Here is a 24,428-nt window from a genome sequence, read left to right as displayed (position 1 = left end):
CCTTTAAAGGCCTCCTTTTTCCCACTGACTATAATTACTAGTTCCCAGCCAATGGATAGGCCTGACCAATTAGCTGATGGGCTGATGGACGCTTCCTTTCATTAACCAACCCCTCTTGGACTCTATAGGTCATGGACTCAGGAAAAAGAATCTGAAAATGAAGAAGCTTTTCCTATTAGGAAGCTGCATGTGGTGACAGAAGGGACAGGGCCAATGGCAGAGTTCAGTAGAGATGCCAAGGAAGTGAGTCCAGCTGTTTTTGGTTGGTGTCGTTCTCAAACATCACCACTAAGGGCTCCAGGGACAGACCCAGCTACTAAGGGGCTGGTGTAGTAAAAGAGCAGGATCCACATGTGTTACTAGTTCCAGAACTGATTTCTGAACCTTGAGGAGGCACAGAGGTATGCTAGCCACTTGTGGCCTGGGATGATAATCTCTCTGTTTGGAATGTAAAAGTTGCCTAGGCTGGTACCACTCCCTCTCAGATTGAGTAAACTTTTTGTTTGTTTGTTTGTTTGTTTGTTTGTTTGTTTTTCGAGACAAGGTTTCTCTGTGTAGCTTTGCACCTTTCCTGGAACTCACTCTGTAGTCCAGGCTGGCCTCAAACTCACAGAGATCCTCCTGCCTCTGCCTCCCTAGTGCTGGAATTAAAGGTGTGCGCCACCAGTGCCCGGCTCAGACTGAGTAAACTTAAATGGTGATCCATCTCAGGGGATAAGATTGTTTTGGATGAACAGGTTGTCTTAAAGCCCAGCTTAGTAGGTCTTGGGGAGACTCTGATAATGTACAATAGGCCCACAGCTATTGTACCTCTCCCCACTAGACCACAACCTGCATGCCTGTGGACTTCCAAGATTGCAGTGACAGGACTCCATGGAACAAGGCCAAAGGGAACCTGACCAGGTCCAGTCAGATGGAGGAGGCGGAACAGTACACCCGGACTATCCAGGTCTCCCTATGCAGAAATGCCAAGAGGGGGGGCAATCCCAGCACATACTCACACTGTTCTGGCTTATGTGCCAACCCCAGGCACTGGGGAGGTCACGCTGAGAGTCCTCCCAAGAAGAAGTGCCCCACTATAAACCTCACACAGAAATCTGATGCCAAAGACCCTCCTGTCACCCCCATGCAAAAACTCATATCTTTGGTAAGGGAATGGGACATGGTCAACTGTAAACAGTGGGAATTCCAGCCACTGACAGCCTCCCGGAGCAGCTCTTTGGAGGAAGCTACCCTGCATGTCCCCGCAGGAAGTGAGGCTACTTCCCAACCTGGTACCTCAGGTGCCTGGAAAGCTCATTCCATAACTGCAGAGAAGGACACTGGTCCCCAGACTGGGCCTGGAGCTGGAGTGAAAGACAAGGGTCCAGAGCCAACTTTTAAGCCATACTTCCCCACAAAAAGAGCTGTCACCCTAAAGGACTGGGGCAAGCAGAGGCCCAAGGAGAGAGGTGAGTCTTGCCCCATCCTTGCCCCAAGCCTCATTTTCAACAGGTATCAGATTTCCTGGCTAAGACCAGAGAGAAAGTTAGTGACAGAGCAGGGACCAGAACCTCCAAGTCATTGATGCAGCTCTCTGCCAGGCAGCACATGCAGAATGAGTGGTCACGTAAGGTGTGGTAATGAGCGTTTTGTGAAAGGAGATACCAGGAAATGGGAACACAAGAGGCCGGTCACTGGGGAGTCAGCAGGGAGAGAACATTTAGGGTGTTTGTGGAAGCACAGCGCTCTGCTCTAGCTGGAAGCCTTGTTTCCAGTATATAAGCTGTAGAAATGATGTTCAAGACAGGAGCCATCAGGCTAGGTCTTGTGGGCCAAGTTAAGAATGTGGTGCTCTGTTCTGACCTTACTAGGGATGGACAACCCCTGAAGGATTTTTCAAAGGGGAGCACATGATCGGGTATATGTTTCTGAAACTTGCTCAGGGACAGAGGAAGTGTGGTCATAGGCGGCTAAGTATCAGCAGCATGGGTCTATTCCAGACGGATTAAGGAGACTGAGCAGTGGAGGAGGGCAGGAAGATAGAGGTGCCATGATGCCTGGTATCTGAGGTGGTTATGGAAAATGGAAGGGTCTTTATTGAAGTGGGTGAACAAAAGAAACTAGACTTCTCATGTGAGATGCTAAGGCCAATCCAAGAGGGCCTGTGGGGACTGAGCTTAAGACAGTTTGGGCCAGTTGGGAAAGAAAACCCAGGGAAGTTTGCTGAGAAGGGCCATGTTAGATTATTCCCTGTCTCCAGAACTCCCTCCTATGGTGCTCTGGTACTCTTACCACCTTCCCTTCTAGTAACCTGGGCCCTGCTTACAGGTGCCTTCATGGACTCTGTGAACCGTAAGTTTGCTTGTGAAGCTTTGGGGTAACACATCCTATTCTTCCAAAGTAGAGAGAAACATGAAAGGTCTGCCCAAAAAGCTCTGATCACTTCTCAATTTCATAGCTTCCAAGTCTACTGGGCTCTTACTGGTCACATTTGGTACTACTTTTTTTTTTAAATGTATTTATTTATGTGTTTGTTTGTTTTACATCCCAGCTGCAGTACCGCCCCCACAACCACTCCTATCCATTTCATTTAGGAAAGGGCAGTTCTCCCATGAGGACATTAGTCTTAACTTGAAGTTTCTTAGAGTTCTGAAACTTAGGATTGGGTTTGCAACAATTCCAGGACAATGAAGTGGTGAGGCCAGGGTACCACTTCCAAAAAAGCAGGTGACTTCTGAATTTTGAGTGAATGAATGTACTGATCTGTCACCAGAAGACTCCTCTCTGCTTGCATTCCAAGCCTAGGCTCCTGAGCTTAAGAAGAACCCCCCTTCTATTGTTTTCACAGAAAATTTTGCCCCTGAGCAGCCTCTGCCTAATGTTAATGGGATAGACAACCCAGGGGCCATCCTCAAAGTGACTCACCCCCCTGTGGTGGGTAGTGATGGCTCTTGCATGTTCTTTGAAGACAGCATCATCTACACCACCCAGATGGATAACATCAAGCATACACCACTCACAGCAAGCCCCCAACCTCGAGGTGAGGCTTTGGAGCCATGCCTGGCCCTGTACTTTGCTTATGAAGATGCACACCCAGGACTTAAGAGTGAATGTCCCTCAAGAGCTCTACACTTCTCCTTGCTCTGTGGTTATCTCTAAGGCCTCTGCTGTGGGCAGCTTTAGCCATTATCTACTCTCTCTCCTTTACAGAAGTGACTTTCCTGAGTTTCTCTTTGTCCTGGGAAGAGATGTTTTATGCACAGAAATGTCACCGCTTCCTGACTGACATCATCCTGGATTCCATCAGGCAAAAGGACCCCAAAGCTATCACAGCCAAGGTGGTGTCCCTGGCCTACCGGCTGTGGGTATGTATGACAGGCCTTGGGGCACCCTATTTCTTCTCCACATAGCTCCTTGCCCTTGCAATAAGTAGTATAAGACAAGAGGATGAGGGAGAGAATCCAGGGACAGAAGAGTATCTGGAAAGGCAGGAATAAGAATGCAGAAGCTGGGGAGTTGGGGATTTAGCTCAGTGGTAGAGCGCAAGGCCCTGGGTTTGGTTCTCAGCTCCGACCCCGCCCCCCAAAAAAAAAGAAAAAAGAAAAAAGATCCACCACCTTCAACTCCTGTAAGAGGTGGCACTTTCTCAAGAATGCAGAAGCTGGGAGCAGGTCACGTCCCTGCCTGACTATAGGCTCTCTTGGTAGACGCTGAACATCAGCCCCAAGCAGTTTGTGGTGGATTTGTTGGCCATCACTGGCTTCAAGGATGATCGGCACACTCAGGAGCGTCTGTACAGCTGGGTAGAGGTGAGGCCTATCTGCCCTGTATAGGGAACGGCAACTCTGTGAATGTCTCATATGGATACTGTTGTTGCCAGGCTAGTACTGTTATCTAGAAAGCTAGCCAGCTAAGTCAGTGGTCTCTGGTCCCATGGAGGTAGATGGCTGAAATTAACCAATCAAGACTAGTGAAAAAGCAACATTTAAGAAGCCCGTTTTCATAGTTTTCCTCTAATGGCACCAACTATCCCTTCACCACTAACAGCCTCGGCCATACTTGGAAAGCACATGTTAACTCAAGCACATGGACATGGAGTTAGGCTTTTACAGCTAGTAATAGTTAGTTCTCCTACTTAGCTATGATATCATCATATTTTTTGTACTTAAGCTCCTCTACAGAATTTTTTAGGATTCATTTTTTTATGTATATGGGTATTTTTCCTACATGAATTGTTTGTGCACTGTGTGCATGCAGTGAGCCAGGTGTTGGACTCTAGGAAACTGGAGTTATAATTGTTAGCCACCACGTGGACATTGGAAACCAAATCCCAGTTCTCTGCTAGAGCAACAAGTGCTCTTAAACCACAAAGCAATCTTCCCAGCCCTAAAGCATTCTCTAAAAGCTTTTTTTGGGGGGTGGGGAGCTGAGATAGGGTCTCCCTATATATCCCTGGATGTCCTAAAACTTACTGTGTAGGTCAGGGTGACTTCAAACACACAGAGATCAGCCTGCCTCTTCTTCCCAGTGCTGGGATTAAAGGCCTACTACCATGCTTGACTAAAAATAATTTTTTAAAGAAAGAAAAAAAAAAAAGCAAAACAGTGGTCAAGGTTTGAGAATCCCCCTCCCTTTTATTTTATTTTTTTTACTGAATGGGGCATGAAACTCTTGGCATCATGCAACCCAAGCAAGTACTCATAACCCAACTGCCTCCTTTTCAAAGCTTGAGAAGCAGTTTAGCTATGCTGCCTACTTGGGCCTTGAACTCATTTTGTAGACCAATCAAGATTAACATTTTTTTCTTTTCTGATTATGTAGAATAGTTTCAGCATTGTGTGTGAAAGACTTAGCAACTTTCTCAGTAACCTGGCTTTTTATAATCAAGTACATAATGATGATAACATTCACCTTAAATACATGACTGTCCAGTTACTGGGAGCTCTCTAGTTTGTATGTTATTTATAAAGGTAAAGTCAGCATCTACAGCCAGGAAGTGGACATGAGCATCAGGAAGCACTTTTCTGCTGTCATTGTAGTCAGTTCTCTGGTAGCCAGAGCCCTGTGATGCTTTAGGGTAGAACTGAGCCCCAGAGTACCAAAGGTCCCTATAATGAGGCTTTCTCTTTGTTTTCCCCTACCCAGATGAGGGATCCCCCCTCACAGAGCTAGAATAGGTGACTGGCCCAGAAATCAGGGATAAGAAAGGCCTTTCCTTGCAGCTCACACTGCCTTTTGCCAGAAAATATGGCCGTTGCATGGACCTGCTCATCCAGAGGGGACTGTCTAGGTCTGTCTCGTACTCAGTACTGGGCAAGTATTTACAAGAGGGTTAGAGTACCCACAGATGTTGGTCCCACAGACCACCAGCACTTGCCCAAGGCTCATTTTAACTGTGGATATCCCCAGAGTGCACATGCCCAGCCAATGATACAAATCACTCTATTTTTTATTATAAACAAATAAAAGAGTAAACCACAAGACAAATGCTTAGACTCCTTCTCTGAGAAGACTGAGCATCAATAACCAGTGAAACTAGTAGATAAATCTAATTGAAAGCTGTTCAAAAAGCATCGAGTCAAAATGACCAAGATGGCCAAAACAAAACAAAAACAAACAAACAAACAAACAAAAAAACACCACCACCAACAACAAGAGGCTAGAGATGGGAAGCCAACAAATTCAAGAATAAGGGGCCTATATTTGGGGCAGGCTAGCCCCTGTGTTTGGAGAGATCAGCATTAAGTGCAAGGGCTGAGGAGCAGCTGCTGGGAACCACTTGTGTTCCTCATGAAACCAGCCTAGAGTTTGGAAATACTCAACTTCTGCCCATCCTATCCTTAACGTACACTAGGGTGGTAGGGAGGGCATAGGAGAAGGATCCCAAGAGCTTGGGATCAAGGTACTTATCTATCTAGGCTTTGCAGCCAAATGCCCTTGGAAAGGTCCTAGGCCAGTCAGTTGGTGACTACAGATATCAGAAAGAATAATCAACAAGGCTATTCCTATTGGATATGAAGGGTGGGAACACAGATGGCCCAGGAGCTAGCCATTCACTGGTTATAGTAGATTCAGGGGTGTGGCATTCCTTGGAGTTTCTGGCTGCTGTATCTACTGTTCCATCTTCAAGCCGGACTCAAACCTATAGTACCAAGTCAAGTATGAATGCCTTGCTTTTCTGGTTCTAAGAGTGGAGATGGGGTCCTCTGGGGAATGGCTCTGACCCACCCATTCCCAGACCTAGGGTAGGTTAGGGAGGGGCTGGTGGGTATAAGGCAAAAGATGGCACTCACATAGGACAAGTCCTCAAGGCCTCTGCCCAGGATCTGCCCTGACACACAGCTGCTGTCAGAACTACTAGAGCCACTGGCTGATGGGCACTGGGATGAGACTTCTGAGTCCTCAGGAGCTAGGGAAGAGGATTGGGTTGTCAGCAGGAGAGGCCCAGACCCAAGCCATGCCTCCTACCTCTGACAAGTCCATACATACTTAAAGAGGGCTGGCTGCCCATCTCTGCTTCTGCTTCCAGTGCTGCTTCCTCTGGGAAGTTGGGTGGATACAGGGAGCAGTGAACACCCAGAAGAGCTGGATCTCTGTACAGGTGCAGATTGAGAGACCCCAGAACAGAACAAGAGGCACGGTCTCCAGGAAGGGAACCCAAGGCACCCAAATAGGGGTTGTCAGAGTCAAATGGGGCCACAGCAATGGAGGCCCTAGAGCGAACATCTGTATAAGAAAGAGGGGCAAATCAGAGCACAGTCTGGCCTGAGGTAGCCAGGGAAGCACACACCAGGAGTGATAAAAGGCCATATTGCTTCCTCACTCCCACCCCCTGTAGGATATCCACTACCTCGTTTCTTTAGGACATAGTTGATGTTACGGTCACTGATAGCTTCCTCACTGGGGGCAATGTCCCAGAAGGCCTTGTTCCCGACACCCATGGATGCCATCTCAGCCATACGCACTTCTGAATAGAGAATAAAGCATAAGTGAGCCCCCCCAAGCTGTATTTAATATGTATCCCTATCCCAGAAATTAACCATCCTATACCATGGTCCTTTCTGATGCCAGACTCTCTGTTCCCAACCACCCCTCAGAAAGTTATCATAATGTTCCTTTTAGGGCATAAGAGCTCTGATACTCAGAGAAAACTTTATGTTCTTTCCCTGCACTATCTGCTGCTACTGCACCTCTCCCTCTTCCCAAGCCTTTCCAAGTCCCTAGACATCCCAGTCTCTTGCAGGAAACACTCTAGGGGCCTTACTCTCTTCCAAAGAGTGTGTCCCTCCTTGGGCTCCTGGGAGGCCATATACACTTTGGGATTGTACAAGGACTCACCCTTGTTGTGGATAGCCTGCCTCCAGAGCAGGCGGGAGATATCAGCTGTCCAGGCTTGTTTGGTGGCCACATTGGAGGCCTGCAGTACAAACAGGTCCCTGGCCTTGCGACGACGGAACCAGATCTCAAAGCGCAGTTTGCTTTCCCCACAGCATTCAGTGAGGCCAAGGTCCGCCATCTACATAGCCAGGGGAAAGGAGTTTGGTGAGGAACAGATGGGGGACTGGAGGCCGAGGTCAGGGTCATGTGGACTCACTTTGAAGGAACGCTTGTAGGTAAATGTGTCAACACCTGCAGGCCCACGCCGAGGCTTGCTAAAGAGCAGCAGCTCCTCAAAGAGGAAAACACGGCGACAGGACTTGTGGCGCCCAGCCCGCACTGTGAACTCATCCTGCCGTACCAACTGTCCCTGCTCCTTGAGGTTAACCTGAAAAGTTGAAGCCCAGGAGATGTCCGGCCACTCCCACTCCCCTCTTCTACATCCCAGGTGCTTCCCCACATGGCCTGGGATGACTTACATCACAGCCCTGGATGGCATCCATGGCTAGCAGGTCATTGCCATGTCTCAGCTGGAAGTACACCAGACTCTGGGCTGCCTGAAGAGCACCCAGTTCTTGTGCCGGGCCCCCACAGGCCCTTGCCAGCTCCTGCAGCAGTAAGGCATATTTGCTCATGCGCTGGATTGGCTTTAGTAGGTAGGAAGCCAAGTCCAGGTGATCTCCCAGTGCTTGCTGCTTCTCCTGCCACATAAGTGGGAGATCACAAAATGGTTTTGGAGTATGCCACCCATCCCCTGCTCTTCCTAAAGTTGCAGGCTCCTACCTTGAAGAAGGTGTGACCATAGCTGCTCATCAAGGCATCAGAACGAGGTTTGTTCTTGCTGTAGAGTGCGTACATCCCAAACTGCACCCTCTACAAGGACACACAGCTCAGCCCATGTACCAGAGGAACTAGTTCCCAAAAGATATTCCCCACCACTTTCCTAGCTTAAGAGAACAAAGATGCTACTAAATGGCTCCAGGGCAAGGAGCTTCTCCCTACTCTTGCATATCCCACTTTGAATGAGTATAATCTGGCAAGAATCAATGCTATGCAGGAGCTGTCCAGCCTCCACAGACAGCCTCCACATTCAGCTCTGCCCCTCCCAAGGTTCTGAGACCAGCACTTGAGTGTTCACTATACTCAGCCAAGCTCATGATGTCCACTAGGCCTCTTTTCTGAGGGTAGAACTCACTTTCAAACACCCTCTCCTTTAAACTGGGAACCCTGCCCAAATGTAATTCATAGGCAATTTTCCTGCTTATTCACATCCTAAGCATAACCTAGAATGATCTTTATTTGTACATCTCTCCTACTGAACTGAACACACTCTAAGAGGCAGAGATTTTTGTGGGTCTCACTCAGAGCTGTACCTTGGTAACAGTTTGCTTTCCCTCACAGTACTCAGCGAGGTGCAGCACTCTCTGCACAGAACCTGGCACTAAGTATGTGTCCAGAAGCACTATAGGGCTCATGTGACCTATGGAACTTACATGGCGCAGGAAAGCATAAGCCACTCGAGGTGGGTGCTGGGTACAAGCCTCTAGCTCACGCAGGAAGAAATGATAGTGGAAATCCCGAAGCTTTTCAAGGTTGCCAAAGAGGTGGGCACACTGGCCCCGGAGGCCCTGGGGCACATCAGGTCGGTCTAGCTCAGGGAAGTAGTTCTGCATGGTGTAGTCAAGGGCCTGGACATACTCACGCTCTGTGGCCACCATCTCTGCCAATACTAGCTGCAGCCTGTGAGGTAGGTAGAGTCAGGACCCAAGACCCCTCACTGACCCCCCTCCCTTGCCCTTTGCCTATACCTGTTGGGGTTCCTGAGGTCAGAGCTGCCTGGTAGAGGCACAGAAGGGGGTGACCTGAGCCAGACACCCTCTCCAGCCTCAGGTCTGTGGGAGTCAGTAACAGCTGCTGCATAGTGGCCATGATGGGCATGCCCCAGATTCCGATCAAAGCTGTAGGCCTTCCTCAGTGGAGGAACGGTGGGTACAGCAGGAGCCCGCCTGGCACACAAGGTAGCTGTGCTGTCTGTTGATGGTGGCTTCAGTGCAGCCTCATGCTTCTGATCCAGAGCCAGCCAGGTGTCCTGGCACTGTGCCCAGGCCCAGCGACATTCCTGGCGGATGCCTTCTGAGCCTAGGCCTGTGGCAAGAGCCCACATTTTCCGGAAGTGGGCAGGGGGCAAGTCAGGATGTCTGGTCCAGTGCAGCTGCAGCCGCTGCAGCACAGCCCCTGGGTGCTCCTGCTCCAGCTCTGTCAGTACCCGCTGCCCCTCCTCAGTCCATGCTGTGGCCTGCAATACCAAGGCCACAGAGACATGAAAGCAGGACCCCAGCAAGCCTGCAGTGACTTCTGCTGTGCTCCCTGTCCCACCCACTGGCCAGCTCAGGAAGGCTGGTCCCAGGCTACAGTCTAGAAGCTGAATTTTGGGTAAGACTGAGAGCAAGAGAGGAGAACAAGCCAGCCAAACAGGATGCACTCAGACTCCGGTGGAGCCTGGGCAACCTACACAAAGTCAGAGATAGGACCCCTCAGCCACCTGCTTGAAGAACTGAAACAGCTTCTCAGCATCTGCCAACCGCTGGCGCCGCTGAGCCAAAGCTCTGGAAAATTCTGTCAGCTGGGATCTCAGGGTTAGAAAGCGCTTTCCAAGGGGCCCCAGTTCAGCAGCTTCCCAGCCAACCAGTGGCTGCAGTAACTTCTCTCCTCGCTTGACCTGTTCCTGGAGAGACAGATGGGATCAGCTGGGGATCCAGCCCAGAGTTAGATCTTTCCTCTGGCATCTACACATCACCTCCCTCACACAGACTTCCTCTACCCACTCCAGTCCCCTCTCCTCTCTCAGGCCTTGTGAATCTACACCTCAGCAGTACTCATCCCTCTCTCTCCTGGGCTCGACTCTATCGTTCTTCCTACTCTCCCTCACCTGGCTCCTGAGGACAATGCTCTGGAGGCCTTCCAAACAATCTCATGTGACCAAACACCAAAAAACATCCATACCCATAACCAACAGATGACCTTCTCTATAAGGCCAAAACCCAGAGTCCTTCTTCGTTCCCTGACAGCCATTTCAAAATCACAGCTAAGACTGGACACATGACGGCCTTCTACCAAATGTCCTGATCCCTTGGGTCCTCTCACCTCTCATATGGCTGTATTATCAAGTCCTATAGACTTCCCAAATCCATCTCTACTCCCATTCTAGTCAGACCAAATATTACAGTTGGCCCTCCATATTGTTAGGTTCCATATGTGTGCGTTTTACATCCATGGATTTAAGTAACTTTGTACTAGTATTTGAGAGAAAACTGTACCTGTATGAACATATTAAGACTATCATTATTCTCCAAGTGTACAATCTAGCAACTATTTACATAGCATCTGCACTATGCTATGCTAATCGAAAAATTATTAAGAAGTATGAAAGAATATCTACTGGCTATCTGCAAATGCTACAACCTTTTATGTCAGGGACATGAGCATCCGCACATTCAGGTATCCAAGGTACATCCTGGAACCGACCCCCCCACAGACACTCAGAGACAAATGTGTGTCCCACAGTGACTGCTAGTTACTGCTAAACTGGACTTCCTACATCCATTTTCCCAGAAAAAAAAAAAAGGTCATCTTCATAGAATATGGCTCTGATTATAGAAATAATTATACAAGGCTTTTTTTTTTTTTTTTTTGATAGTGTTTCTCTCTGTAGTCCTGGTACAGTAATCCTCCTGCCTCTGCTTCCTGAGTGCTGGGACTAAAGGCATGCGTCACCACACCTGGCTGTCGGCCACAGGACTTTTGAACATACTATTTCCTAGCCTTGATTGTCTCTCTATTCCTAACTCTTTCTTGCCCGATTGATCCCAAATTATTCTTCCATGCTGCTTCTCTCCAGAGTTCTTATCCTCATTTGCAAATACATATGACTATGAACCTTTGATTACAGCTGATCTCTGCTGAATGGTAACCTCCAAGAGAGAAAGGATCTCTTTGCCCTCACTCATGTCACAATCCTAGTCCCTGGCAAGGTGCCCCAGTCCCTGCAGAATGAACAAGTAACCAAACCTACCTGGGCAACTTTGTCTAGCTCTTGAAAAGGACCTTGGGCCTGGAGCAACATGTCCAGCGAGGGCTCCCCTGGTTCCTCCAGTCCTGGCCAGCCCACCTCCTGTAGCCACACTTCAATCTGCATGGACACGAGCAGGGGAAAGCAAAGACAGCTGCCATGGTGGGAGTTAGAGCTAAGACCAAGGGCAGGATGCACTCTGGATAAGTAGTTCCTCCCACCTGGTGCAGCCCACCCTCCTGGGCTTCAAGTGTTTGGAGGAGCTCTAGGGCCTGTATCCGCTGGTTGCTCTGCAGAGTCAGCTGATGCAGCAGTCCATCTACTTGACCATACAGCTCATCAGCCTTGTCTACTGCAGACCTGTGAAAAGCATGCAGTCCCTTTTCTCCACTCTACTTTGCTGGGACTCGGAGCTAGCATGTGCTGAGCCAGCCTGTTGAGTACTTGACACAAATACAGGGCACTGAGCTGGGGTAAGAGCTGGAAGCTGGGCTTCTATCTACCTGTAATCGGGGCTCAGGGTCACCTCTGGCATCCCTTGCTTCAGTCGTGCCAGCTCCAGGCTTCCCTGGTTTTGTAACCATGACAACTGTGGTGACTCTAACACCTGCTGCATGAGGGATTGTGCCCGCTGCAGCAGCTGGCCAACGTCCTGTAATTGGGAGCAACAGGCATTGGCAGACATGGGAGAGAAGAAGGAAGTCAAGGAAACATTCAAGGAGATTGGGAGGGGGTGACACTCACTCCAGCCTCCACTGGCTGCTGCATAGCCTGCATACTGTCAATGACTCCCTGGAGCAGGGCACAAGTCTCCTGGCAATTCTGCTGCAGGGTTTCTAGACGCTGTGAGCAGACAAAAGCATGATCAGCATACAGCAATACTTCCAGCCCCTGGGATTCCCAGACCACTGCGGCCAGTTTCATCTTGTTCAATTTGACCCAGGAAAAGGCTTCCCCCCAGGTCCAGGTTACCTGTATAACCATAACCTTCCAACCCCACCTAGTGCACTGACCATCCGGAAATCCAGCCAGGCGTGGTGGCTGTAAGGCAGGCATCCTCCTAGTGAAGTAGGCAACCCCACGTCAGGAATGTGGGCCAGTAGGCTCTGGTGAGAGGGCAGCTGATTGAACTGCAGAAGAAGGAGGTATGATGCAGGAATGTGTGGACAAAGATTCCCCGCCTCCATCCTAGCCAACCTGGCTCAGTACCTGAAGCCCAGGAGGCATTTCCTCTGGCATCTTGCCAACTAGCAGCACTTGTTGCACAGATCCTGGGGCGGCTTGCTGCAAGACATCAAAGCTCAGCCCCACCCCTGGACTATACAGAAAATGAGTGGAAGGGAGTCATAATCCTCCACTCACTTGCAGCTGGCTGAGGCCCCGGATGAGAGAAGAGCTTGGGGAACAAATTCGGGCATCAACTAGTATGGTCAGTCCCAGGGCCTGCACTTCCGACCTAAACGGTGAGTTTCCTTTTAATTCCTGATTCACAGATCAGAGCACCTCATGGTTCAGGCTGAGCCCTGCAACTCTCTCCCTCCAACCTGAGGATGCCTCGCAAGTAGAACAAGAGACTCAGAAGTTCAGAGCTATTGCATTTGGGATGAAGCCAAGCTGGGCTGTGGGCACACAGAAGCAGCACTGCTCGGCCTTCTAGATCACGTGTCCCTGTGGAGAGGAGAAAATGAATCCTGGCAATCAGGCCACCCTTTCTCCACCTCATCTACGTCCTTCTAGCTACCTGGTAGGGCAGCCATGCCACTGGCCAGTAGCTCCCAGGTGAGGTCTTGGGCCAGGAGGCAGTCAGCAGGCTTAGGGAAGCTGGATCCACTAGGGTCTTGAGAAGAGAAAGGGCTTGGGTCTGAACGAGCCAGTTTCCCAGGGACCTCCTCCATGGACGAGGCCTTCAGTCTGAGTAGGGTCAAAGACCTCCCAAATCTCAATGCCCACCTCCAGATAGCCCCATTCCCTTCCCAGAATTCCCAGTCTCCCTTACCTGCCTCCAGTAGCTTTGGTGACATCTCTGATAAAGGGCTAAAGCCAGCTGGCAGTTCTTTGCCTGGACCTGATTCCCCCACCAAACCTCCCCCTGGATAGTCATTCTTATCCTGTGTCAGGCTGAGGTGAGAGGACATAGGATACAAGAGGTTTTCCACTCCAGAGAAGGACGGCTCCTCTGACTGGACTGGGGGGCCTCCTAATATGCTCCCCTGGCAGTCCCCTGACCCATCTGCAGCCCTTTGCTCTGGAAGTGATTTAGGCTTTTTGGACAAGGAACCTCCTCCCTGTAGTCCTCTGCCTTGGGTTGCCCCTACTGCTGGTCTTGAAGGTCTGGGGTCCATAGCCTGTATCTGGTGAGCAAGTTCCTCCTTCTGGGTGTTCCTGAAACCGCACACAGCAAGGCCTTGGGAGTCTGGGGACACATCCCTACCCTCAAGAGGCCCTTCCATCACTCTCCGGTTAGAGTGGGCCGCTCTGGACAAGCGGGGTTGGGGCCTGGTGTGAAAGGAGACGTCAGCTCATCCAGGAACTGGTTTTAAATGGTGGGGCAAGACTCCAAGGGCAGGCAAACCGGGAGCAAGAGGCAGAAGGGAGTGCTCGGCTGGGTCCCAGGTCCCAGGAAGCGTCGTGGCCTCTACAGTAGTCCAGGCTGGTGAGGGAAGACACAGGAGTCTCTTCTGGGCCCACGGCCGGCCGGGTCGTGCTCCCATGAGCCTCTACCGGGTGGCCCCATCTTCGGACACACCCTCACGCCAGGCTTAGCGGCGCTTCGCTCCAGCCCGCCCAGCCAGGCCCCGGCCTAGTCGCCCTGTCCCAGCGCTTCCGGCCCCTGGAGGGTCACCTGCACGCTCACACCCCGGCGACGCACTGTGGGGAACTGCGAAACCTGGGAGATAAACGCCGCCTTCGAACAAACGAAGCACACACGCACCGCAGCCTCGACGACAGGCGCCGCGAGGCCGCCCGGCGTCCGCGGGCGCCACCTTCTGGCGGCTGGAAGGGACCGTAAGGCCGCGGCACCCTCTAGGGCCTGGAGGACCGAATCACAGCTCAGCCGGGTCGTTCCGGAGGCAGCGGGAGGGGAGGGAAGAGCACGGAGCCCCCGGCGGGCGGGCGGAAGGGCTGGGCTCCTACGCTCAGCGCCTCGGGGACTCGGCGCACCCTCCCGCGGTGCTGCGCTGAGCGGATCACCGCAGCGCCCACAGGCCGTGCCACTGTGCCCACTGCCTGACCTGCCCGGAGCAGTGAGCCGCCGCCGCCGCGCTGCTGGACCGCAGGGAGGCTCACGGGTGGGGATTTAGCTCAGCGGCAGAGCACTTCTTGCCTAGCAAGAGCAAGCCCCTGGGTTCGATCCTCAGCAAAAAGAGAGAAAAAAAAGGAGGAGGAGAGGAGGAGAAGGAAGAGAAGGAGAAGAAAGAGGAGGAGGAGAAAGAGGAGGAGGAGGAGGAGGAGGAGGAGGAGGAGGAGGAGGAGGAGAAGAAGAAGAAGAAGAAGAAGAAGAAAAAGAAGAAGAAGAAGAAGAAAGAAGAAGAAAGAAAGAAGTCACCAGTCCCTTGCTGGGACATGGGAATACTTGCCCAGCTCCCCTTTACAAGATGAGGACCTGGCAGACTGGCCAGGTGGGCTCTAGGAAAGGGGGTCATGGTAGGAGGGGTGGTTTTTAAAAAGTAATTAAATTAAACAAAAAAAAAAAAAAAACCCAAGATGAGGACCATTCAGTGCTCGCGGCCCCAAAATCTGGCTCAAAGAAGACGTGTGGAGCCAGGTCTAGGGGAGGCCCCTAGAGAAAGTCCCTAAACCCAGGCAGTTGCTTGTGTACGGTGTGTTCATGGAGAGTGGGAAGGACCTCTCCACTGCAGCCTGCCTTCTCCCCTTCAGCCGCTCGGGCCCACCCACCACAAAAGAGGCTGGGTGGGCTGTGGGGTGTAATTCTGCGGTAGAGTCCTTGCCTGGCTTGTATGAGCCCCCCAGGTCCAATAAAAACAAAGTTCGGGAAGTAAATTGTGTGATCCCATGACTGGATGGTGCTGCTGGTTGAACCGGAATGTTGGAGGGGGTAGTGATGCGTCAGGGTGGGAACTGACCCAGGCCTGCCAACATCTGTGAGGCCCAATCCCTCTACCTCCTGAGTTCCCTGAATTCCCTTTCCCTGCTCACAGAGAAGTGGAGCAAAGGAAGCTGGGGCCCTGGAGCCAGAGACCAGCTGGGACCTGGCTCCATCACTCACCTGATGGGGGTCCTCCACGGACTCTCTTCTCTGTGCTCGTTTTTCGTTTCCTGTGAAACAAGAAAGTCGTTCTTTTCTCCTGGGGCTGTCAGATAGACCAGAAAAGACCTGATGTGTCAGGGGTCTGCGTTTGTGCCAGCCGTCCCCTTTCACCCTTAGCTAGGGGATCTTGAACCGATGAAAGCCACCCAGGGAGTCTCTCCTTGCTCTCAGCTCTGAGGTCTGAAGTCCTTTTGGAGTAAGTGGGCCTGGCCTAACACTCTTGAATTTGTAGGAAGATTATAAGAAGGTTGGCTATGTGACCAGAAAAAGGCTCCTCGCCTCACACCATGGCTTTGGTCCCTGGGAGAAGAGGACACTGGACATAATGCCTTCCCTGGCTCTACGACAGACGCTTCCTTCATGGCTCTCTAGGTATCAGCTGCAGCCACGGTAGAAACAGCAGTTCCCTATCCATCTCAGACTCTAAGACGGTTCTCAAGAAGAGCAAAGGGGCAGGGCTAGCCTTGGAGTTGTCTTGCTCTAGCCCCGGTCCCCAGCCATGTCCTTCGTCCCTCCTTCCTCTAGCTTCAGGGAGCATTGGGTCCAGTCTTGGCTTCTGTCCTTGGTTCTTGTTCCAGGCCATCCCCACTGAGTCATTGGCTCCCCTCCATCCCTCCTCCCTCTGAGGCTCACCCCGCCAGGCAGGCCCCCAGGAGCTGTAAGGAGTAGACAGACCTTCTGGCAGGTACATACCCCCTCCCAGTGATAGAAGTAAACAGGAGGAGGCATTAGGGCCCCAGGCCCCAGCTGCCCCGGGCCCACTGAGCACCACAGGCAGTTCGGGGAGGGCTCACATGCTGAGAGAGAGGCAGGACGAGGCTGTGGCTTTCCCATTCCACACAGAATGTGCCCTGTAAGCAGACCGTATGTTGTCTGCTTTTCTACTTCTAGCTCTGCACTTCAGGCCTGGCACAGAATAAATATTTAGGGGTATCTAAGACTAGTCACACTGCCCCTACCCTCCTGAGCTCTCCATCTGTGGGTCACATGGAAACCGGAGTTAGAGAAAGTCACTGATCCAGACAGATCCAGACAGAGGAGGCAGAGAGCTGTACGACACACAAATCTGGGATGGTAAAGAAAGGCACAAACAGAAACAGGGGCAGACACTGGCCTAGTGGGGGGACATTGAGGGACTAGGCCTAGAGCCAACATGGGGTGGCTGACCACAGCAGGCTTTGAGGGCTGAGCTTGCAAGTCTGAATAGTGACTCATGCAGGCCATCTCTGGTTCTGCTGGCTGCTGAATCTACGCACAGAAGCCTTTTCCACTGAGATTCTAAAATGTGGACAGGCCCCTCCCCTGCTCCTCCGCTAGCTCTCTCCTGCCTCTTTTCTTGACACATGATCAATGAGAGAGAGAGAGAGAGAGAGAGAGAGAGAGAGAGAGAGAAAAGAGAAAATAGAAAAGAAAAAAGAAAAGAAGGAAACCCTCTGAGCTCTTTGTTAGGCTTGGGGATACAGGACCAAGAGCCGTAACACCTTAAATTCTGTGTACCCTTCTTCAGTGCTACTGTTGAAAGACCCCCGGCACCCCTATAGTAATGCTATGTTTGCAAGGCTTATAAGGGAACAAAAGACAGTTCCAGGAAATAGAATGGCCCCACCGCAGCCCAGATAGCCGATAGATAAGCAGGATGTCAGGGGCAGACTGCCTGGCGTCAGTGCGGGAGGGCCAGAGCAGCTGGAATTCTAGATAGGGGTTGAGCCAACACACATATCTGGTTACCAAGGGAAAAACCCACAAACCGCCCTGAGCCTGAGTTCACGCCCCATTTGATTTATGCTCATATATTCGCGCCTCACTTTGACAGAGCTTTGTCCAATTAGAACCCTTTGACTATTCGCGCCTCACTTTGAATTGTCCAATCAGAGCTTTGTCCAATTAGAACCCTTTGACTATTCGCGCCTCACTTTGACAGAGCTTTGTCCAATTAGAACCCTTTGACTATTCGCGCCTCACTTGAATTGTCCAATCAGAGCTTTGTAACCATTCGCGCCTTGTTTAAATTATCCAATCAGAACCCTTTGACTAATGCTTTCCCGCGCTTCTTGCTATAAAAACCCATCTTACCAACCCAGAGGCGCGCAAGTTTTCCGAGAGACTTGGTTGCCCCAGGTACCTGTGTTTAAATAAACCTCGTGCTGTTGCATCTGATCCATGGTCGCTGCGTGCTCCTTGAGCCGGGGGTCTCTCCTGAGGGGAGACCTCTCCGGGGGTCTTTCATTTGGCGAGCCAGCCAGGAGGCAGAGACCCTCTACTCACGGACCACCAACCCACCATCAGGAGGTAAGCCAGCCGGCCTCGGTATTTATGTTTAAGCTCGAGCCGTCCTGTGTCCGTTTTGTCTCTGTGCTGCCTGTTTCTATGTTTGAGCTCTGTTCCTGCGCAGCGTCCGGAGGGACCAGGAAAGGAGGCGGGCAAGGTCTGCCGTGAGGCCGGGCCGCCTGATTGTAGTGCCGGGAGAGGAGGCAGGCAGACTTGCCGTGAGGCCGGGCCACCTGATTGTAGTGCCGGGAGAGGAGGCAGGCAGACTTGTAGTGAGGCCGGGCCGCCTGAGTCCCGCACTAGGGTATCTCCCCTAGTGCTCTGTATCGGGGTGAGGCTGAAGGGGCTGACGAGCCCGGACTTCGCTCACCAACCCTGGAAGACGTTCCATGGGAGTCTGAAGTCCCCTTTGGGGCACGGTTTTTCGGGGCCTCCCAGGTATCCGAGGGATACGTGGTGTTGGCAGGGGACGGGGGGCGCAAACCCTCCCAATCCCCGACTGAGTTCTTGCTTTCGGTTTTGCGCCGAAGCCGCGCAGCGCGATTTGTTGTAACGTCTGTTGTTTGTCTGTTTCTTGTTTGCTGCCTAATTCTTCTTTATCTAGACACCAGAATGGGACAAACCGTCGCTACGCCCCTGAGCCTCACTCTCGACCGCTGGTCGGACGTAAAAGGCCGTGGCAACAATGAAGGAGTCATCATCAAAAAGAATAAATGGACCACTCTCTGCGAGGCCGAATGGGTTATGATGGGTGTCGGCTGGCCCCGAGAGGGCTCCTTTAACCTCTCTTTGATTTCACAGGTTGAAGGGAAGATTTTTGCCCCCAAACCCCACGGGCACCCGGACCAGGTCCCCTACATAGCCATCTGGAGATCCCTGGTAGAAAACCCATTTCCATGGGTCAAGCCCTTCCTCCTAGGTCCCTCTACAACCCCTTTGGCTTCTCCCCCGCCCTCCGCACCTCCTGCGATTTCTTCCTCCTCTTTATACCCTATACTTCCCCACAAAGAGGCTCTCAAGCCTTCCGTCCTCCCCTCCGACCTAGACTCTCCCCTCATTGACCTCCTAACAGCTGAGCCACCGCCTTATCGCGTGGCACTGGCCGCGCCAGCCGCGGGACCGGAAACAGGGATGACGGCCATCGGAGGGGCAGCAGCCCCTGAGAGGATGGCAACTGGCGGGGACACAGGGGGGACCCCGGCTCCCTCACCCATCGCCGGTCGCCTTCGGGCCCGCCGGGATGACACCCCCCTGGAATCCAAGGCCTTTCCCCTCAGAGAAGGGCCCGGCCGCCATCTCCATTCTCGGCCTCTGATCTCTATAACTGGAAACAATTTAACCCCCCGTTTTCCAAAGATCCCATGGCATTAACCAACTTGATTGAGTCTATCCTAGTGACCCATCGGCCAACCTGGGATGACTGCCAACAGCTTTTGCAGACCCTCCTGACTGTGGAGGAGAAGCAGCGGGTGTTCCTGGAAGCACGGAAGCTGGTCCCCGGCGAAGATGGGAGACCTACCCAGCTCCCCAATCTCATTGACATAGCCTTTCCCCTCACGAGCCCGAATTGGGATTATACCACCGATGAAGGTAGGGGACACCTACGTCTCTATCGCCAGTTGCTTTTAGCGGGTCTCCGTGCCGCTGCTAGGCGGCCCACTAATTTGGCCCAGGTAAGAAGCACTATCCAGGGAAGGGAGGAGACGCCTGCCGCATTCTTAGAAAGGCTAAAAGAGGCTTATAGAATGTACACCCCCTATGATCCAGAGGACCCAGGGCAGGCGCCAGGAGTTATCCTGTCATTTATCTACCAGTCGAGCCCAGATATCAGGACTAAGTTACAGAGGTTAGAAGGACTGTCGACACTGAATCTTTCGGATCTGCTGAAGGAGGCAGAGAAAGTATTTAACAAGAGGGAAACCCCGGAGGAAAGGGAGGAGAGGATGTGGCAGAAGCAGGATGAGAGGGACAAGAGACGACACAAGGAGATCAAGACACTGGCCGCCGTAGTGTTGCAGGGTCAGGACAGAGAGGGAGTTAGGATGGGAGAACGAAGGCGACCCCCCTTGGAAAAGGACCAGTGTGCATACTGCAAGGGAAAAGGACATTGGGCTCGGGAATGCCCACAGAGACCACAGGGACCCCGACGACCCAGACCCAAGGCTGTGGACCTCCTTAATCTGGAAGACTAGGGGGGTCCAGGCCAGGAGCCCCCCCCTGAGCCTCGGATAACCCTCAAGATCGGGGGGCAACCCATAACCTTCCTAGTTGATACGGGGGCCCAACATTCGGTCCTGACCCATACTGGGGGCCCCCTCAGTGACCGTTCCGCCTTGGTCCAGGGGGCCACCGGTAGTAGGAGATACCGGTGGACGACTGAAAGAAAAGTCCAGTTGGCGTCGGGGCAAGTAACCCATTCTTTCCTACATATACCCGACTGCCCTCACCCGTTGCTGGGCCGGGACTTACTGACCAAATTAAAAGCACAGATTTACTTTGATGAAAGAGGACCCACGGTCACGGGGCCTGGGGGAACCCCTTTACAAGTCCTTGCCCTAAATCTGGAAGAAGAATACCGCCTTTTCGAGCCTGAGCCCCCTGAAGAACCACCGGGTGAGATGCAGGACTGGCTAGACAGGTTTCCACAGGTATGGGCAGAAACAGGAGGCTTGGGGCTTGCGCACGACCAGCCGCCCCTCGTCATTTCATTGAAGGCCTCCGCAGCCCCAATCTCAATCAGACAGTACCCCATGTCTCGGGAAGCGCAGGAGGGGATTAAACCCCACATCCGGCGGCTAATAGACCAGGGAGTGCTCAAACCCTGCCGATCTCCCTGGAATACTCCCCTCTTACCCGTCAAGAAACCAGGCACGGGGGAATTCAGACCGGTCCAGGACTTAAGGGAGGTCAATAAGTGGGTAGAAGACATACACCCCACAGTACCTAACCCCTACAACCTCCTCAGCACCCTCCCACCGACCCATACTTGGTATACGGTGCTGGATCTAAAAGATGCTTTCTTTTGCTTGAGACTGCATCCTCAGAGCCAGCTACTGTTTGCTTTTGAATGGAGGGACCCAGAAATCGGGCTTTCAGGACAGCTGACCTGGACCCGGCTCCCTCAAGGGTTCAAGAATAGCCCAACACTCTTTGATGAGGCCCTCCATGCAGATCTAGCCGGATTCCGGGTAGAGCACCCAACCTTGACTCTGATCCAGTACATAGATGACCTCCTCTTGGCCGCCAGGAGCCGGACTGAATGCTTGGAAGGAACTCAGGCTCTGCTGACCAGGCTTGGGGAGAAGGGCTACAGGGCCTCAGTCAAAAAGGCCCAGATATGCCAAAACAAAGTTATCTATTTGGGCTACACCCTGGAGGGAGGGCGAAGATGGCTGACCGAGGCCAGAAAAGAGGCAATTGTCTCAATCCCCCCTCCCAAGGGCCCTCGGCAAGTCCGAGAATTTTTGGGCACGGCCGGCTACTGCCGCCTCTGGATTCCTGGGTTTGCTGAACTGGCTGCCCCCCTGTATCCTCTCACTAAGCCGGAAATTATGTTCCGATGGGAGGAAGAACATCAACAGGCCTTCCAACAAATTAAGAGAGCATTGCTCGAGTCACCAGCCCGGGGCCTACCAGATCTAACTAAGCCCTTCGAACTATTCGTGGATGAGAACTCAGGTTTTGCCAAAGGGGTATTAGTGCAAAAACTGGGGCCCTGGAGGAGGCCGGTGGCCTATCTATCCAAGAAATTGGACCCGGTAGCCACTGGATGGCCCCCTTGCTTACGCATGGTGGCCGCTATTGCAGTCCTGCTCAAGGATGCGGGTAAACTGACTCTGGGTCAGCCAATGACTGTGCTATCCTCCCATGCGGTGGAAGCCCTAGTCCGGCAGCCCCCAGACAGATGGCTCTCCAACTCCAGAATGACTCATTATCAGGCCTTGCTGCTAGATACCGACCGAGTGACTTTCGGCCCCACAGTCTCCCTCAATCCGGCCACCCTACTACCCCTGCCTGCCTCCTCGGGGGAGCATGATTGCCTCCAGATCCTGGCGGAAGCGCACGGTACCCGTCCAGACCTGACCGATCAACCATTAAAGGACTCAGACTATGTCTGGTTCACGGACGGGAGCAGCTTCCTCGAGGAAGGGACGAGAAGAGCAGGAGCAGCTGTCACCACTGAGTCAGAGGTGGTCTGGGCCTCGCCGTTGCCGGCTGGAACATCGGCCCAGAGAGCGGAGCTGATCGCACTCGCCCAGGCCCTCTGGATGGCAGAAGGTAAGAGACTCACAGTCTATACTGACAGCAGATATGCCTTCGCCACTGCTCATATGCATGGAGAAATCTACAGACGAAGGGGCCTCCTGACTTCAGAAGGTAAAGGAATCAAGAATAAAAAGGAGATTCTGGATCTCCTACAAGCACTATTCCTCCCACGGCAGCTCAGTATAATGCACTGTCCAGGGCATCAAAAGGGGAACACAGCAGTGGCTCGGGGAAACAGGCTGGCTGACCTAACCGCCCGAGCCGCAGCCTCCCAACCACCCAAGGAAGGGCAGCTGATGCTCCTGCAGGGTCACCCGCCGCCTGGCAGAGGCCCTATGCCCTACAGCCCTGAGGACCATGAGCTAGCAAAGAAAATGGGGGCGGAATGGGACTCTGAGAAGCAGGCTTATACAAAAGAAGACAAACTAGTCATGCCTACTTCCCATACCCAATACATGCTCAAGTTCCTTCATGCACTGACCCATCTAGGCAAGGGCAAAATGAAGGCCCTACTGGCCGACGAGACTTCTGGGGCTATACTACTGAACCAGGACCAAATACTCCAGCAAGTGACCTCTAGCTGTCCAGCATGCACCCAAGTGAACCCCGGAAAGGCCCACTTAGGCAAGGGAACCCGCCTAAGGGGCCATCGCCCTGGGACTCATTGGGAAATAGATTTCACAGAGGTAAAGCCCGGACTCTATGGCTACCGTTACCTCCTGGTTTTTGTGGACACCTTTTCTGGATGGATGGAAGCATTCCCCACCAAGAAGGAAACAGCCAACGTCGTGGCCAAAAAGCTGTTGGAGGACATTTTTCCCAGATATGGGATGCCCCAGGTAATGGGGTCCGATAATGGGCCTGCCTTCGTCTCCCAGGTAAGTCAGAGGGTGGCCAGATTGCTGGGGATTGATTGGAAGCTTCATTGTGCATACCGGCCCCAGAGCTCAGGACAGGTAGAACGAGCTAATAGAACCATTAAGGAGACTTTGACCAAATTAACGCTTGCAACTGGCTCTAGAGACTGGGTGCTCCTACTCCCTTTAGCCCTTTACCGGGCCCGGAATACCCCCGGACCCTATGGTTTGACTCCCTTTGAAATTATATATGGGGCCCCCCCACCTATTGTGAATTTCCTTCATCCTGACATTTTGTCCTTCGCTACCAGCCCTACCTTAGAGGCACACCTCCAGGCCCTCCAGCTGGTACAGAAGGAAGTTTGGAAACCTCTGGCAGCAGCCTACCGAGAGCAACTGGACCACCCAATAGTCCCTCATCCCTTCCAGATCAGGGACTCCGTCTGGGTTCGGCGACACCAGACCAAGAATTTGGAACCATGGTGGAAGGGACCATACACCGTCCTGCTGACCACACCAACCGCTCTCAAGGTCGACAGGATTGCTGCCTGGGTCCACGCCTCCCACGTGAAGGCTGCTAAGGAGATTGACCCGACCAGCGCCAAGGAGTCCACATGGAAGGTACAGCGCACTCAAAATCCACTGAAGATAAGACTCTCTCGTGCCTGATTCTCCTCCTTACTCTTACCCCTCTCCCAACCCTGGGGTCAGGGTCCCCTCACCAGGTTAAAAGGCTCATTTGGCAAGTTATATCCCAAACCGGGGAGACCATATGGTCACAGCTAACCATGCCCCCCACACCTGGTGGCCCCCCCTAACTCCCGATATTTGCCAGCTGGTAGCGGGCCTGGACGCTTGGGACATTGCTCATTTGAGTCACTCTGACTTCCCGGTTTGCACGGCCCGGTCAATCAGGCCTGGGGGAGGACGAGGCCATCTCCCACAGAGGGGACCTGGATGTATCAATGCAGACACCCGTTGTTCCTTGTCCACTTATGACTTTTATGTCTGTCCCCGTGATGGCCGCAACCGGAATGAGGCCCGTAGATGTGGGGGATATGAGGAATTCTTCTGCAAACAATGGGGATGTGAGACCACCGGCGGGGCCTATTGGAAGCCCAGCTCTAGTTGGGACCTGATAATGGTGTCTAAAAATTATTCCAGCCCCAACAAATGTACAGTCAGCACTGAGGGAACTGTCCCCTTACCCATTGTTATCTCTTTCACTGAAAAGGGCAAGGAGGACAGAGGATGGCAGTCCGGGCATACTTGGGGACTCAGGTTTTATATGACAGGGTTTAACAAAGGCCTGACCTTCAAAATTCAGCTCAAGGCAGAA

At 52.4% G+C, this 24,428-nt stretch overlaps 2 protein-coding genes across 3 annotated transcripts in view; one reads left to right on the top strand and one right to left on the bottom strand.

Annotated features, from left to right (window-relative positions):
* The window catches only part of Kctd19 (potassium channel tetramerization domain containing 19), a 39,409-nt gene extending 33,940 nt beyond the window's left edge, over positions 1 to 5,469 (top strand). The window contains exons 11-16 of one of the 2 annotated variants that reach the window (XM_036188065.1): positions 129 to 243; positions 824 to 1,451; positions 2,831 to 3,022; positions 3,193 to 3,347; positions 3,690 to 3,791; positions 5,205 to 5,457. In XM_036188065.1, coding sequence (XP_036043958.1) covers positions 129 to 243; positions 824 to 1,451; positions 2,831 to 3,022; positions 3,193 to 3,347; positions 3,690 to 3,791; positions 5,205 to 5,318 — 1,306 coding nt within the window. In that variant the 3' untranslated portion in view covers positions 5,319 to 5,457. Of the gene's footprint in view, positions 1 to 128; positions 244 to 823; positions 1,452 to 2,830; positions 3,023 to 3,192; positions 3,348 to 3,689; positions 3,792 to 5,204 lie in introns of both variants that reach the window. The other variant, XM_036188066.1, reaches the window with a different exon arrangement.
* A 163-nt stretch (positions 5,470 to 5,632) lies between these two features.
* Plekhg4 (pleckstrin homology and RhoGEF domain containing G4) lies at positions 5,633 to 15,702 on the bottom strand. Its single transcript, XM_036188064.1, has 21 exons — positions 15,657 to 15,702; positions 13,170 to 14,078; positions 12,973 to 13,096; positions 12,791 to 12,884; positions 12,638 to 12,712; positions 12,442 to 12,558; positions 12,173 to 12,271; positions 11,932 to 12,080; positions 11,650 to 11,788; positions 11,432 to 11,548; positions 9,902 to 10,084; positions 9,168 to 9,655; positions 8,853 to 9,099; positions 8,143 to 8,232; positions 7,839 to 8,060; positions 7,577 to 7,747; positions 7,321 to 7,498; positions 6,833 to 6,949; positions 6,472 to 6,708; positions 6,276 to 6,391; positions 5,633 to 6,124 (listed from the first exon to the last, which is right to left on the bottom strand). Exons 2-21 carry the CDS (start codon positions 13,876 to 13,878, stop codon positions 6,119 to 6,121), a joined length of 3,678 nt encoding a protein of 1,225 aa, XP_036043957.1. The 5' UTR covers positions 13,879 to 14,078; positions 15,657 to 15,702; the 3' UTR covers positions 5,633 to 6,118.
* Between the last annotated feature and the right edge of the window lie 8,726 nt (positions 15,703 to 24,428).

Source organism: Onychomys torridus, chromosome 5 (assembly GCF_903995425.1).
Source record: "Onychomys torridus chromosome 5, mOncTor1.1, whole genome shotgun sequence".
In the NCBI taxonomy this organism is placed as follows: domain Eukaryota; kingdom Metazoa; phylum Chordata; class Mammalia; order Rodentia; family Cricetidae; genus Onychomys; species Onychomys torridus.
Note: the sequence above shows the minus strand (reverse complement) of the source record. Positions and strands in the feature narration are given on the sequence as shown.